This window comes from Mirounga leonina, unplaced genomic scaffold (genome assembly GCF_011800145.1).
Source record: "Mirounga leonina isolate KUSES-001 unplaced genomic scaffold, KU_Mleo_1.0 Mir_125, whole genome shotgun sequence".
NCBI lineage: Eukaryota > Metazoa > Chordata > Mammalia > Carnivora > Phocidae > Mirounga > Mirounga leonina.
In genome coordinates, this window is record NW_023270305.1 from 44,397,513 (window position 1) to 44,412,788 (window position 15,276).

At 39.5% G+C, this 15,276-nt stretch overlaps 1 protein-coding gene and 1 non-coding gene across 14 annotated transcripts in view; both read left to right on the forward strand.

Moving 5' to 3' along the window:
• The first annotated feature begins 4,741 nt into the window (after positions 1–4,741).
• On the forward strand, positions 4,742–4,812 carry TRNAG-CCC. The gene has a single exon. It is a non-coding gene; the product is annotated as a tRNA-Gly (tRNA).
• A 301-nt stretch (positions 4,813–5,113) lies between these two features.
• TIA1 (TIA1 cytotoxic granule associated RNA binding protein) overlaps positions 5,114–15,276 on the forward strand; it is a 29,236-nt gene continuing 19,073 nt past the window's right edge. For 2 of the 13 annotated variants that reach the window (XM_035001374.1, XM_035001373.1), the window contains exons 1-2: positions 5,117–5,377; positions 6,845–6,949. In XM_035001374.1, coding sequence (XP_034857265.1) covers positions 6,897–6,949 — 53 coding nt within the window. In that variant the 5' untranslated portion in view covers positions 5,117–5,377; positions 6,845–6,896. Of the gene's footprint in view, positions 5,378–6,844; positions 6,950–15,276 lie in introns of all 13 variants that reach the window. The other 11 variants (XM_035001360.1, XM_035001363.1, XM_035001358.1 and 8 more) reach the window with 8 other exon arrangements.

Here is a 15,276-nt window from a genome sequence, read left to right on the forward strand (position 1 = left end):
TAAATAAATAAAATCTTTAATAAATGGATAAATAAAAAGAACACTCAGTGAAGAGACAGTGTAAAGGACTTGCAAAGTGGAAGGTGGGTCAGAGGCTTTCTCATTCCGCACTCTTGCCCTTTCAAAGTAACACTGCCACTTTAAAAACCAAAAGGTTTTTAAAAAGGTCATAGATGGGGCGCCTGGGTGGCTCAGTTGGTTAAGCGACTGCCTTCGGCTCAGGTCATGATCCTGGAGTCCCGGGATCGAGTCCCGGGATCGAGTCCCGCATCGAGTCCCGCATCGAGTCCCGGGATCGAGTCCCGCATCGAGTCCCGCATCGAGTCCCGGGATCGAGTCCCGGGATGGAGTCCCGCATCGGGCTCCCTGCTCGGCAGGGAGCCTGCTTCTGCCTCTGACCCTCCCCCCTCTCATGTGCTCTCTGTCTCTCATTCTTTCTGTCTCAAATAAATTAAAAAAAAAAAATCTTAAAAAGGTCATAGAGGGAAAATGTTACCATATATATGGAGAGTAATAATAAGGTAATATAGCAAACATTCATAAGAAGGAGTGCTGCTCAAAAAACAGACTCCCCTCTAGGAGACTAAACACTACTAAGGTTCTCTACTTGACCAAACTCCAGCCAGCCTCCTCTGAGCAATCTACTCCACTAGGCAGGCCTTAGTCTTAGCCTATTAAGACTTGAACAAAACACTAACAATTTCTAACAGTTCAAAGCTCTGTCCTTGGAATGACCCTAGCTACCTTTAAAGTGCCTGTCTGAGAAAACTCAAGGCTGCCAAGACTACTGTTTGTTCCAGCCAACACATCATGATAGAGCCCCTGTCTCATAGCCTCTGTGGGAGGGTAGGAGCCTAACAGAGAAGCACCAGTTACCACCCTTTCTCTCAAGTTTTGTAATCTTTCCCTTCCTGGACTCTACTGGGCCCCTGCTCATCCCCCTCCCTATACCTACATTCTCCTTTCAGAATGCCAGGTCACATCTGTACAAATTGAAGTTAAGTCCAGATTATGCTAGAATCTTCCCTATTGCAATAGTGTATTACCGATTAAGAGCTGGCTTTGCTTATCTTTGATAACACTTAAATCTATAATTCTGCCACTGCTCCATGTTTCTTTTTCTTTTCTGAAACTACCCTGAAAAAATTCCTTTTTGGGGCACCTGGGTGGCTCAGTCATTAAGCGTCTGCCTTCGGCTCAGGTCATGATCCCAGGGTCCTGGGTTCGAGCCCCGCATTGGGCACCCTGCTCGGCGGGAAGCCTGCTTCTCCCTCTCCCACTCCCCCTGCTTGTGTTCCCTCTCTCTCTATGTCTCTCTCTGTCAAATAAATAAAATCTTTAAAAAAAAAAAAAAAGAAAAAATTCCTTTTCATACCTTCTTACCGCCTTACATCTCACTTTTTTCATATTCTAAATAAACTAAATAAAATTTATTCCTTGTTAAGCAAGACAGGAAATTTAGAAACAATATAAGAAAATATAAACATATTTGACTACATAAAACTTAAACATTTTCAGATGGCAAAAGATAGAATTTTAAAAGTTTAAAAAAGTAATACGCCAGGGGCGCCTGGGTGGCTCAGATGGTTAAGCGTCTGCCTTCGGCTCAGGTCATGATCTCAGGGTCCTAGGATCGAGTCCCGCATCAGGTTCCCTGCTCGGTGCAGAGCCTGCTTCTCCCTCTCCCTCTGCCACTCCCTCTGCTTGTGCTCTTCTGTCTATCTGTCAAATAAATAAATAAAATCTTAAAAAATAATAATAATAATAATAATAATACGCCAGAAAAATATCTGCCACTAATATGGCAGGCAAGATTGCAGTATATGTTGCAAACATACAAAGAGCTCTGCAAATTGATAAGAGGTAAACAACTCAATATAAATACAGACTATATAAATAGGCAAGTCACAAAAGAGAAAACAAGTGCCAATGCTCAAAAAAACAAAACAAAACATACATGAATGGGAGCATTGGGTAAATGGGAAATCTCTACCTTCCTCTCAATTTTGTTGTAAACCTAAAACTGCTTTGAAAAAATAAAGTCTTTTAAAAATGAAATACACATGAAGAGATGCTCAATTCTAGTAGTAGTTTAAGCAAAAGTAAATTAAAGATATACCATTTTTCATCTTTCATATTAGCAAAAACTAATAAGACTGACAGCTTAATGCAGGAGAAAATGAGGTGGAATGGATGGGGATCTCTGGAACTGACTTTCAAACATTGTTGTGGGGTGTGAATGACTAAAAACTTTTTAAAAACAATTATCTATTAAGATAGATATATAGATAGATATACTGTCTAATCAAAAAATCCCACATTTGGGAATCTATTCTAAAGAAAAAAAGAATAAGGGTGCCTGGGTGGCTCAGTCGTTAAGCGTCTGCCTTTGACTCAGGTCATGATTCCAGGGTCCTGGGATCAAGCCCCGCCTCAGGCTCCCTGCTCCTCAGGAAGCCTGCTTCTCCCTCTCCCACTCCCCCAGCTGTGTTCCCTCTCTCACTGTGTCCCTCTCTGTCAAATAAATAAAAAAATCTTAAAAAAAGAAATAAAAGAATTAGTTATAAGGGTGTATGTACCCAGATGCTTATTGCAAAATTTTTTGTAGTGGAAAAACAAAACAAAAACAGGGGTAACCTAATGTCCATCAATACCATTTATGGTCGTTTATTCAATTTAACAAATACTGTGGCACTTTCATTTTATAGACTATTTTGCAGCTACCAAAAAAACAATAAATTAGATCTGTATTGGTTCAACTGGAAAATATCTATGATGAAGTTTAAGTGAGAAAAGAAAGTTGCAAAGTAATATCCATGGACTAACCACATTTTTTAAATAAAAATCCCAAGTATTCAATACATTTGCATTTGTATGATTGTAAAATAAGATGTGGAAGCCGACTGACTAATCTTTTTTTTCTAATTTTTTTTTAAAGATTTTATTTATTTGTCAGAGAGAGAGAGCACAAGCAGGGGGAGCGGCAGGCAGTGGGAGAAGCAGGCTTCCTGCCGATCAGGGAGCCCGATGTAGGTAGGACTCAATCCCAGGACCCCGGGATCATGACCTGAGCAGAAGGCAAACACTTAACCGACTGAGTCACCCAGGCGTCCCACCTACTGACTTATCTGTTAACATTAATTACGTCAAGAGGGGGAGAATGAAGGAATTAATCTTTTCCTTATTTATCTATATTGTTTCACCTTTTTTTTTTTTAAGGATTTTATTTATTTGTCATAGAGAGAGTGCACAAGCAGGGGGAGCAGCAGGCAGAGGGAGAAGCAGAAAGAGGGAGAAGCAGGCTCAATCCCAGGACCCTGGGACCACGACCAGAGCCAAAAGCAGATGCTTAACTGACTGAGCCACCCAGGTGTCCCTATATTGTTTCACTTGTGATAGTGAGTCTGTATTAGTTTTGTAACTTTAAAACTTCAATATATAACATATATGTTAACATATATCATATATATTACAATTATATATTTATATGTATTTTATATATTTATATTTAATATATGTTAATGTAAATAATATATTTATATGATATACAACTATAATATATACATATATTATAATGTAACATATATAACAATTTAAATCATATAACAAAATAAGAAAATTTTCATAAAGGTTTTAAAGCTTAAAAGATACTTGTGCTATATCCATACAATGGAGTTTTATTTGGCAAAAAAAAAGAATGAAATATTGATACATGCTACAACTTGTATGAACCATAAAAGCATAATGCTAAGTGAAAAAAGCCAGTCATAAAGAACCACATATTGTATGATTCCATTTATATGAAATCCCCAGAATAGGCAAATCTATAGAGACAGATGAATATGTAGGAAGTCAGGTGGGATGGGCAATAGAGAGTGACTGCTAATTGGTAAGAATTTCTTTTTTGGAATGATGAAAATGTTGTAAAATTGATTATAGTGATGGTGCAAATCTCTGTGAATAAACTAAAAACCACTGAACTGTACAGTGTATTTTGAAATAGCTTCAAAAAGCTATTTTTAAAAAATTTACCCACTATTAACACTATTAACACTTGTCTTATTCATCCTCCAAAGACTGATATTTGAAATCTTTGAATAAAATTGAAGAACGTGCCCCAGATTCTAAAGACAATTCCACAAATAGAAACCCTAAGGTGTAGTCTGAAGAAACTATTCTAAAGAGGACATCACGTTTTTGGATGTGTACATTCTCCTATGTTTAAAAATATTTCACATAAAAAAATAAAAATATTTGACATAATTTATAAAATGCAACACGAAATGCGTAATGATTACACCGAACCACATTTCAGAGCCCTAATTCTTCCACCCCCTTCGAAGAGGACTGAAATTTATATATCTTCTGACTCAATTAGTTTTAGGATTCTTTGACCGATTTGCATAACTATTTAAATAACTATTTCTTAAATATTTTCCAAAGTGCATTGAGTATACCAAGGAAATGAAAATATCTGAAAAGATTTTCCTGCCTCTCAAAAATCTGGTTACTAAAGACAAATTCTTCTTAATGAACATTAAAGAACAATAACGTAATGGAATAGGAATAGTCCTTCAACTGTATTGGGATGAGAGAAGATAACATCCTTTCTTATATTAATGAAAAATAGCAGATTACAGACTCTTAATAAACTTTATTTTTAAATGAATAAATCCTCACATAGGAACAATGTTTGCTTGCATTTAGTTCTAAAAGGTTTTAGCGAAAACGACAACCGCCAGCGCCGCTGGTGTAGTGGTATCATGCAAGATTCCCATTCTTGCGACCCGGGTTCGATTCCCGGGCGGCGCAGCTTCCTTTTCACTCCCGCCACCTATAAAACGAGGTGATCTGAACAGTTTTAATAAATCTTTCCTCCTCAGGAAACACTCAGAATTTTTAATTTCCGTGAAGATTTCTATTTCATTATAATTTACGGTTAAAACATTCGAATCTGGAGCTGGAAAAGAAAAAACTCCACGCAACTCCTCAAAGAGTTAATTCTTACGCCTGCGCAGTCTGACATATCCTTGGTGTCCGCTTGCAGAGCGGCTGCGCAACAAGTGAACCTATGGATTGAAGGAGGTTGAAAGTGCAGGATTATTCTGCGCCTGCGCGGCCCGGGTCACTTCGCCGGCTGCTCCTAAGCTCCCGGCTCGCCGCCATCTTGTATTGGGGCTTCATTGTTCGCGTTGCGCCGGGCTGTTTAGTGTAATTGCCGCGGAAGGAGGAGGCGGACTCCGGTCAGCCGAGAAACCCCGCTATTCCGCAGCCATAACCGCTCAAAAGATTTGGACGGTAGTAAAGGGTAGGGAGCTGGACCCCGAGGCGCCGGCGCGACAGCAGCAGCCATGGAGGACGAGATGCCCAAGACTCTGTGAGTCTGGGGCAGCGATGAGGGGGGCGGGATGGTGGTCGTCCCGGAGGGAGGCCTCGGCTCGGCGCGCTCCCCAGCCTATTGTTCTCTGTGGACGCCGCGATATCTTGGCTCTTCTCCTTAGCGCACACCTGGATGCTTAGGGACCGAACCCCGGACTGTGAGAGGACAGGTGGAGGGAGAGGGGGCTCAGCCCTCTGAATTAATCCCGTCACCTTAACTACACCATAGCGTGGCCTTTGGCCTCGCCACGGGCCCTCTGTGGTCGTAGGCCTGGAGAAAAGACTTTTTCATTCAAACCTCTTTTCAGAACTCGGTGAACCTTCTTTTTTGTACCATGCTTTCCTTCTGTGTTTTTTCCCGCTCCCCCCTTCTTGATTAATCTCTTTTTATCTTTATAGCCGTCTCTTTCATTTTACTTTGATTTGCTCCAGAAATTCTTCCTCTTTCTTTCAGTTTTCTTCTCGTTGATAGGAGCTTTTCTCTCGAGGCTGCTTGTGTTCCGTTTTCAGTGAGATAAACTTTATTCTCGCAGTTGCCAACTGGAAAAAAGCTAAATAGTTTTCTTTAACCTCTCTTTGGCTTTCCTTCTGTAGCACCCCTCCCCCCACCAAAACCCCGAAAACCCGACACCGTCAGGATTTTGAAACTGCCTTTTTTTTTTTTTAATGGAAATCTCACCCGGAGGTATATATAAATCTCTCAACCGAGGTGAAGTGGATTTAATACATTTTTATCATCGCTTGCTACTTTTGTGATTGACATGTTGCTGAACGAGCGGGCAGTTTTTATGAAGCAACAGTTGATAAATACCTAAACAGATTTAGTCACCTCTGAGAGTTGTTAGTGTTAAATGATCTCAGCTGGGGATTTTTTCTTTGTCGTGGAGCTTCCCCGACAGCATTCTCCTTTGTTTTTCAAAGTATTCTCAGAAGAGGTGATCTTGTCTTTGTTGCTTTTTTCGAAAAGAAGAAAAGGCCTGATGAGTTTTTGACCTTTTGTTTTTATTCTTAGCATACTGGCGATTTGAGAACTCCATGCGTTAAAAATACAATTTTAGGTTTCTTTCTGCAACTTTTTAGATGTTACAGTTGTTATGAAGAAAATGGAATCCATTATTTTTTCACTGAAAAGTGTTTCCGTTTTTAATCTGTGTGAGAAACATAGTCACACTTGTTTCTTAAGAGATTCGTAAATCTCTTTTTGCTAGTTTATCTGATAATCTGTTATCTTGAGTGTCTTTTTAATAGGATGCAAGAATTAGTGGGTGTCCCTTGTTTTTTGAAAGATTATAGATTAATATTCCCTAAAAAATTTAGCCTCATAGGCTTTATGGAAATTATTTTTTCCCCTTGCCTCTTTACTAGAAGTATGACAGCCAGCAGCATATTGGATTAAGCACTGATCATTTTTTATAATGTCTTTAAATTTAAGATTCTTACATGATTGTGAAATTTTTAATTTCAGAAACTGCCAGAAATATCTGGGAACTTAACCTTTTTATTACGTTGATTTGGGAATGTCAAATAATGAAGACAACCTCAGCTTTCTCAGGCCAGTCTACAAAAGCAGGTAGTTAAATTGTACTAGCTTGGGGACAGGGGACCAACCGTTGCAGGAGAAATAATGAAGGAAATTTTATTCACTTATTGAATGCTTATGATTGCCAGGTTCTGTGTTAAATGCTTTACATGCTTGTTTAATCTTCATCAGAACTCTGCAGTAAAGGGTCCATTCTGCAGCTCAGGAAAAGCTAAGCTTAAAAAGTTTAAATGACTCATCCAGGGTCATATACCTTTTTGTTCATCATCCTGCAGTTCTGCTGTCCTCAACTCTTTAACTCTTACCGCTAAATGTGCTTTGTATTCTTCACTAGAACACCCCATCCAAGAACTCTTCCCCAAAGTGTAGTCCATGTTCTAACTGCCTATTATCTTCCTTGCTTCTACCTTCCTCAACCAAAATTCCCCGTTCTTCCAGTGAAACCAGTCTTGATTAAACGTGAGTAGGTGTAAATCATTGTTTTACCAGTAATGTTTTGTTTTACCAGCAATGTTTTTACTTTTTATATAAAATATTTGTTTTAAAGACCTTGCAAGTCAGGGTCTTTCAATATGTTCTTAGCACAGTGTCTAGTCTACGGTAAGTGATCAATAAATTTGTTTTAAAAGCCGGTACAATTCCAAGCAATGATTCAAGATTTTATTCATTCTTGAGGAAAAGATAGTCTGAATCTCAGTATCACCTGTGTACGTAAATGGATCAGAGGAGATAACTTCATCTGCCACAGATGAGCATTCAGCATTAAATTAGAGATTGCCAGTGTTCAGTTCCTTGTCAGCAGGACTTTGGAGACATATTGTGAGAAGTGGTTTGATTTTGGGAATATTTTGAAAATAGAGCAAAAGGAATTACCTATAGACTGGATGTGGGGTGTGAGAATGAAGTCAATAATAAGTAGGTTTGCTTACAAGTGTGTAGTATCAGTCATCTAAAATGTTAGTTTGTTGGGTGGGGGGCTGGCTGGCTCAGTCAGTAGAACATGTGGACTCTTGATCTCCAGGTTGTAAGCTCAAGCCCCACTTTGGGTGTAAAGATTACTTAAAAATAAAATAAAAAGGTTATTGCAAAATATAAGTAAAAATGAGAACAGTCTTGAGAACATGGATGTCTTAGGATGTCGGGGCATAACATTACATACATTTGTTCAGGCTGGTTTATGTATATGGTCTGATCTCCAAGTGAAGGAGGTACCAGCTAATGAAATATGGCAGTTTCAGCTATCAGAAAAGTGACAGTTGTTACTAACAGTAAGGTTATGATGCTGGTGTACCATTTGCTGTTGTACATAATTTCATAATTAGTAAAAGAAATACACATTTACCCCTGAATTAGAGTAATTATTTATAGAATACTTAAAATGTTTGAGGCAGGGCTCTCAATACTAGATATATAGTATGAGTAAAAATGAAAATCTACCCCCCCCTTTTTTAAGAGTTTAAGTAATCTCTACACCCCACCTGGGTCTCGAACTCACGACCCCACGATCAAGAGTCACATGCTCCTCTGACTAAGCCAACCAGGCGCCCCACTGAAAATCTCTACCCTTAAGGAATTTGTCATTAGATAAAATCCTGTTTATGCTTTTCACTCATTTTCACAGAAGCTTCATATCAAATTCTGCATTTTTATACAATGACTGCAGCTCAAAACTCAATACAGCATTCTGCTTTGTAAATCCTTACTGTCAAATTTTCTAGAGCTATGCTAATAAAAATGAATATTTTAAATGTTTTGGATTCCAATTTTGTAACTATTTGAACTTATCACCTTCAAAAAAATGTATTAAATTGATGTGAAATCCTATCCCTGGCAGAACTATCAAGTGTTAACTGGTAGCATTGGTGACTTTTACATTGAATCTTCCCAGGTAGCTTTTTATTTTGAAAAATTAAAAACCAGAAAAGTAACAAAATACTATGTTGTGGACTTAGGTACCCTTTGTGTGCTAATACAAGTTGTGTGCTAATAACCAATTGCTAATAGCCGAATTTGCCTCATTTAGGTACATTCTTTTGATGAACCATTTGAAAAGATGTGACACTTCAGGCCTAAGTACTTTACCATATATTTCCTAAGAACAAGACCATTTTCTCTCTCTCTCTTTTTTTTTTTTTTTAAGATTTTTTTTTTTTTTTTAATTTATTTGAGACAGAATGAGAGAGAGAGAGCACATGAGAGGGGGGAGGGTCAGAGGGAGAAGCAGACTCCCTGCCGAGCAGGGAGCCCGGATGTGGGACTCGATCCTGGGACTCCAGGATCATGACCTGAGCCGAAGGCAGTCGCTTAACCAACTGAGCCACCCAGGCGCCCCTCTCTCTTTTTTTTAAGATTTTATTTATTTGACAGAGAGATAGAACGAGTAGGCTGAGCGGCAGGGAGAGGGAGAAGCAGGCTCTCCGCTGAGCAGGGAGCCCTATCCGGGGCTCTATCCCAGGGCCCTGGGATCATGATCTGAGCCGAAGGCAGCCGCTTTAACCGACTGAGCCACCCAGGTGCCCCAAGACCATTCTCTTATATAACCACAATAAAATTGTGGTATTAAGGAGACTACATTGATACAATATGGTTAGCTAATGTACAGTCTGTATTCATATTTATCCAGTTACCCAAGGAAGACATTTTATAGTCCATGGAAGTCTATTTGTTTCAACAGTTAATTCTCTTGTACTCCTCTCTTTACTTTGCAGTTCTGCACAAGATTGGTACATAATCTCAGTGGTGATATAATAAATACCAACATGGGGTACTTTAATCCGTGCTGTTAACAAGAAGTCCATGGAACAGCCAAAAAGGGATATTTTAATTTTTTTTTAAAGCATTTTGAAAAGTTTAAACTTGCATAAATGTAAGAAAATTACATTTTTGTTTAGTGGTCCAATATACATGACCGGGAACCTTGGCTTGCTTCTGCTCCAGTATCGGTTTTTTTTATCAGTTGGGATTTTTTTTTTTTTTTTTTTTAGATTTTATTTATTTGACCAGAGAGAGACACAGCGAGAGAGAGAATACAAGCAGAGGGAGTGGGAGAGGGAGAAGCAGGCTCCCCACCAAGCAGGGAGTCGGATGTGGGACTGGATCCCAGGACCCTGGTATCATGACCTGAGCTGAAGGCAGATGCTTAAAGACTGAGCCACCAGGCGCCCCGGTTGGCATTTCTTTTAATGCAAGGAACAAAAAAATTTAAGCATAAAACCTATTTATAAAAAGATATTGGACACTCCCACATTTGCAGGAAGGTTATGGAACCTGGCTTAGAAAATGTTCAGGAAAATGAGACAGCTGTCAGGCCCACAGTCCTTATCAAGCCACAGACTATCCCAGAAAGGGTATTACTACCACATCCACTGAGGACCAGATACCACCACAGCTTCCACTTTCACTGGACATGGGACTCCACTGCTGTTTGCCACAAAACTGTATTTTCTTCAGTCTCTTGCTCCTTTAAGCCCTCTCTTTGTCTTCTGTGTTCAGGTCCAGTTTCTCTAATCAACCTAACCTAGATCACATGTAAGGGAGACTACAAAACCATATCAAGCCTTTTCAGCTTCTGTAGAGAAGTGAGCCTCTGCCATAGAGTGAGGATTTCTCTAAAAATAAGATGCTTGGCAGCACCCCCCAAAAAATCCACTACACCTGTAACAAATCTGTGCTGTTAATAGGAAATCCTTTAGCTTCAAAAATAGAATGTAACAAAGTATGGAACAGCTAAAGAAACATATATACATAAAGATGAGAATTAACTTTGTATAGTGCATTCTACAAACTGTAAGAAACTTGTTTATTTTTCCATTGAAAGTATGGTGAGGGTGCGCCTGGGTGGCTCAGTCATTAAGCCTCTGCCTTTGGCTTAGGTCATGATCCCAGGGTCCTGGGATTGAGCCCTGCATTGGGCTCCCTGCTCAGCAGGAAACCTGCTTCTCCCTCTCCCACTCCCCCTGCTTGTGTTCCCTCTCTCGCTGTATCTCTGTCAAATAAATAAATAAAAATCTTTAAAAAAGAAAGTATGATGAGTATAAAAAGAATCTGCAGTTTTCAAATTTGGGCTCTCCGTTTCAGATTAATATTTATTTAGCAGATAGATTTGGAAAGTAGTAACATAAAGTTGCTTCTAAAAATGTGACATAGGTATTAATGATTAACTTACTGGTAAAAAGCAAAATTCTAATGGATTGCTTTTATTTGCATGAGGAGGGAAAAGAGATTTTGTCATTTGATTTCTTTGATATAAAAATGTTCTATGTATTACTTGTAGTTTATTGTAATGGTGTTGAAGGTTGAGAGCAACTTGTTTGTGAAACTTCCCCTGAAGAGCTTTTCTCTAAACAGGTATATGTAGAGTTAATTTATAGAGGCTCCTGGAGCTTACAATATACATAACAGGTCACATTAAATAAATAATTGTAAAGTAATACAAATCCTAGTGCTTTTTAATGTAGCTTTTTTAAATTACATATCTTCAAGTTGGTAATATCACTCAAAATATTTCTCAGAAAATTAGACAATTTTGCGAAGAGTAAAAGAATTTCCATTCCCTAAATACTGACCACTTGTCACTAGATTATCTAGCTTTAGTGAAGTAGATGTTAGAAAGAGCCATTTTTTGGGGTGCCTGGGTGGCTCAGTCGTTAAGCGTCTGCCTTTGGCTCAGGTCATGATCCCAGGATCCTGGGATCGAGTCCCACATAGGGCTTCTTGCTCAGCCAGGAGCCTGCTTCTCCCTCTGCCTGCTGCTCTACCTGCTTGTGCTCTCTCTCTCTCTCAAATAAAATCTTAATAAAAAAAAAAGCCATTTTTTTCATTTAGACATATGTAATTCTGAGATTTTCTTATAGGTCTAAGAGTCAGGTGAAAATAGACATGGAAGAGTTGCAGAGATAGTACAGAGTTCTCATATAACCTTCACTCAGGTTCCCTTAATGTTGACATCTTACATAACCACGGTATACTTATCAAAAGTAAGAAATTGGGCACCTGGGTGGCTCAGTTGGTTAGGCAACTGCCTTCGGCTCAGGTCATGATCCTGGAGTCCCGGGGTCGAGCCCTGCGTCGGGCTCCCTGTTCAGGGGGGAGTCTGCTTCTCCCTCTGACCCTCCCCCCTCTCATGTGTTCTCTTTCTCTCTCAAATAAATAAATAAAAATCTTAAAAAAAAAAAGTAAGAAATTGACATTGTACGATACTATTAACTACAGGTTTATTCCAATTTCCCCCGTTTTTCTGCTGATGTCCTTTTTCTATCCTGGGATCCAATCCAAGATACTACGTTGCATTTCGTTGTCTTATCTCTTTACTCTCCTTTAATATGTGAGGGAATGCCTTTCATGACTGTGGCACTCTCTTGAGAGGGTAGTGTTTCTTCACTGTACAGTGACTTTTTTTTCTTCAACACTGTTAATTAGAATTGAGTCACTAAGACTAACCTACACTCAAGAAAATGTAAATTAAGTTTCACTTCATAGAGGGAGGTTTGGACATATGTTAAAAAAACCAATTCATTGGTTAAAACCAATCATTAAATATTTTAGTGGAGGTACTCTGAGGCTCTGCACATATCCTATTTCTCGTTAAAATTTGCACCAACTAAAAGATCCACGGGTGGATCTCACCAGTAGAAGTTCTTATTGTGCTGGCTTAATGGTGATTTCATTCCTTCTACATTTATTGATTAGAGTTCTCCAAGAAAAAGTTAACTCCTCTCCCCAAATCTAGGTTATAGTCAAGGATTAATCATTGCATTTGGTTGTCAGTGTCTTTCAGATTTCTTTTAATCAAGAACAATCCTCTCTTGGGGTGCCTGGGTGGCTCAGTCGTTGGGTGTCTGCCTTCAGCTCAGGTCATGATCCCAGGGTCCTGGGATCGAGCCCCGCATTGGGCTCCCTGCTCCATGGGGAGCCTGCTTCTCCAATTTCCACTGCTTGTGTTCCCTCTCGCTGTGTCTCTGTCAAATAAATAAATAAAATCTTTAAAAAAAAACCAGCCCTCTCTTTTTAAAAATTTTTAGGGGGCGCCTGGGTGGCTCAGTCATTAAGCGTCTGCCTTCGGCTCAGGTCATGATCCCAGGGTCCTGGGATCGAGACCTGCATTGGGCTCCCTGCTCCGCGGGAAGCCTGCTTCTCCCTCTCCTGCTCCCCCTGCTTGTGTTCCCTCTCCCGCTGTGTCTCTCTCTGTCAAATAATTTAAAATCTTTAAAAAAATAAAAAATAAAAATATTTAGGACAATTTTAATTTTTTTTTTAAGATTTTATTTATTTGCGAGAGAGAGAATGAGAGACAGCATGAGAGGGAGGAGGGACAGAGCGAGAAGCAGACTCCCTGCTGAGCAGGGAGCCCGATGCAGGACTCGATCCCAGGACTCCAGGGTCATGACCTGAGCCGGAGGCAGTTGCTTAACCAACTGAGCCACCCAGACGCCCTAAGACAGTTTTTTTAAGAGATCAAGTTGTCTTACATAATATTCCACATCTGAATTTGTATAATTGTTTGTTTTTTTTTTTTAAGATTTTATTTATTTATTTGCCAGAGACACAGCAAGAGAGGGAACACAAGCAGGGGGAGTGAGAGAAGGAGAAGCAGGCTTCCTGTTGAGCAGAGAGCCCAATGCAGGGCTCGATCCCAGAACCCTGGGATCATGACCCGAGCTGAAGGCAGTTGCCTAACAACTGAGCCACCTACGTGCCCCTGTATAATTGTTTTATATACCCGATATTCTATAAACTTTTTTTTAAGATTTTATTTATTAGAGAGGGAGAAGCAGGCTCCCCACTGAGCAAGGAGCCCGATGTGGGACTCGATCCCAAGATCCTGGGATCAATACCTGAGCTGAAGGCAGACACTTAACCAGCTAAACCACTCAGGCATCCCCCAATATTCTGTAAGCTTAGGTTTAAATTTAAGCTTGATTAGATTCAAGTTAGACCTTTTTTATTTGAACAGTTCATAGGTGATGTTGTATAATCTATATTGTACACGCAAATGTCCATCCATAAAATGATTTAAAGTTTGATCACTTGCTCACAGAGGAGAAACAGCCAAAGCTTTCTCTTTTAAGGTAGAATTTTCTCTTTGCGGTGTTCAGTAGTCTGTGTAATAACTTTGGCACCTTGCAAATAACCATGTTCACACCAATGATTCTTGCCTGAATTAATCATTTCAGTAGGGCTTATGCATTGTTTACTAATTTAATTCTCTCTACACTTATTGACTAGCATTTATCTGTAAGTTCCCTCATTAGAGTTATTAGTTTATACTACACTGGGGACTCCTGTGTGACTCAGTGGGTTAAGTGTCTGCCTTTGGCTCCAGTCATGATCCCAGGGTCCTGGGATTGAGTCCCGCATCGGGCTCCCTGCTCAGCAGGGAGTCTGCTGCTCCCTCTGACCCTGCTCCTGTGCTCACTCTCTCTCTCTCTCTCTGACAAATAAAATCTCTAAAAAAAACAAAAAAACTATGCTATCCCTTAAAAAAAAAAAAATTATACTGCACCGGAGTTTCTACTCAAAGCAAGATAAATGCTTAATTCTTTCCCTTTAATTACAGATACTCAGAATAAGGACATGATGTAATAATAGCCTCCAATACTAGAAAAATTGTTGGGTATTTAGATGTTGCAGTTCATTTTTGAGTATCATTACTCTACCAGATCTTTAAATTATTCTACCATGATCTATGTATCATTACTCTACCTATTCATTGTTCTTAAGACTCATCCCTTCTCCCTTTGCTATTTTAACCTGTTCCAATGCCTTCATAGTAAGCACTCAGTATATGTCTCTTGAATGGGTAAGTGGAAGGGAGGAATTGGATCCATACTTTCAGGCGTGTGTGGATGTTTATTTTTCTGGGGAGAAAGTCTACCTCTACTATTCCCCCCGTTTGTGCTCTCTCCCTCTCTCTGTCAAATAAATAAATAAAATCTTAATATATATATGTGTGTGTGTGTGTATATGTATATATACATATATAGTGTAAGCCAAAGTATACCTAAATTGGATAGTGTAAGGGGAATTGTGTGGATTAAAAATTGAGGAAATTTTAGTGTTCTCAGTAATACTGTAGAAGTAGAAATAATTGCAAAGCTTCCTAGGATTGATTGTACAAAATGTTCTATACATCTAATGATTTCATTTGAGATTTTAAAAAAATTTTTTAAAGATTTTATTTTTGTGAGAGAGCGAGAGAGAGCACATGGAAGGGGGGGGGCAGGATGGGCAGAGGGAGAAGCAGACTCCCCGCTGAGCACGGAGCCTGATGTAGGGCTCCATCCATCCCAGGACCCTGGGATCATGACCTGAGTCAAAGGCAGACGCTTAACTAACTGAGCCACCCAGGCACCCTCATT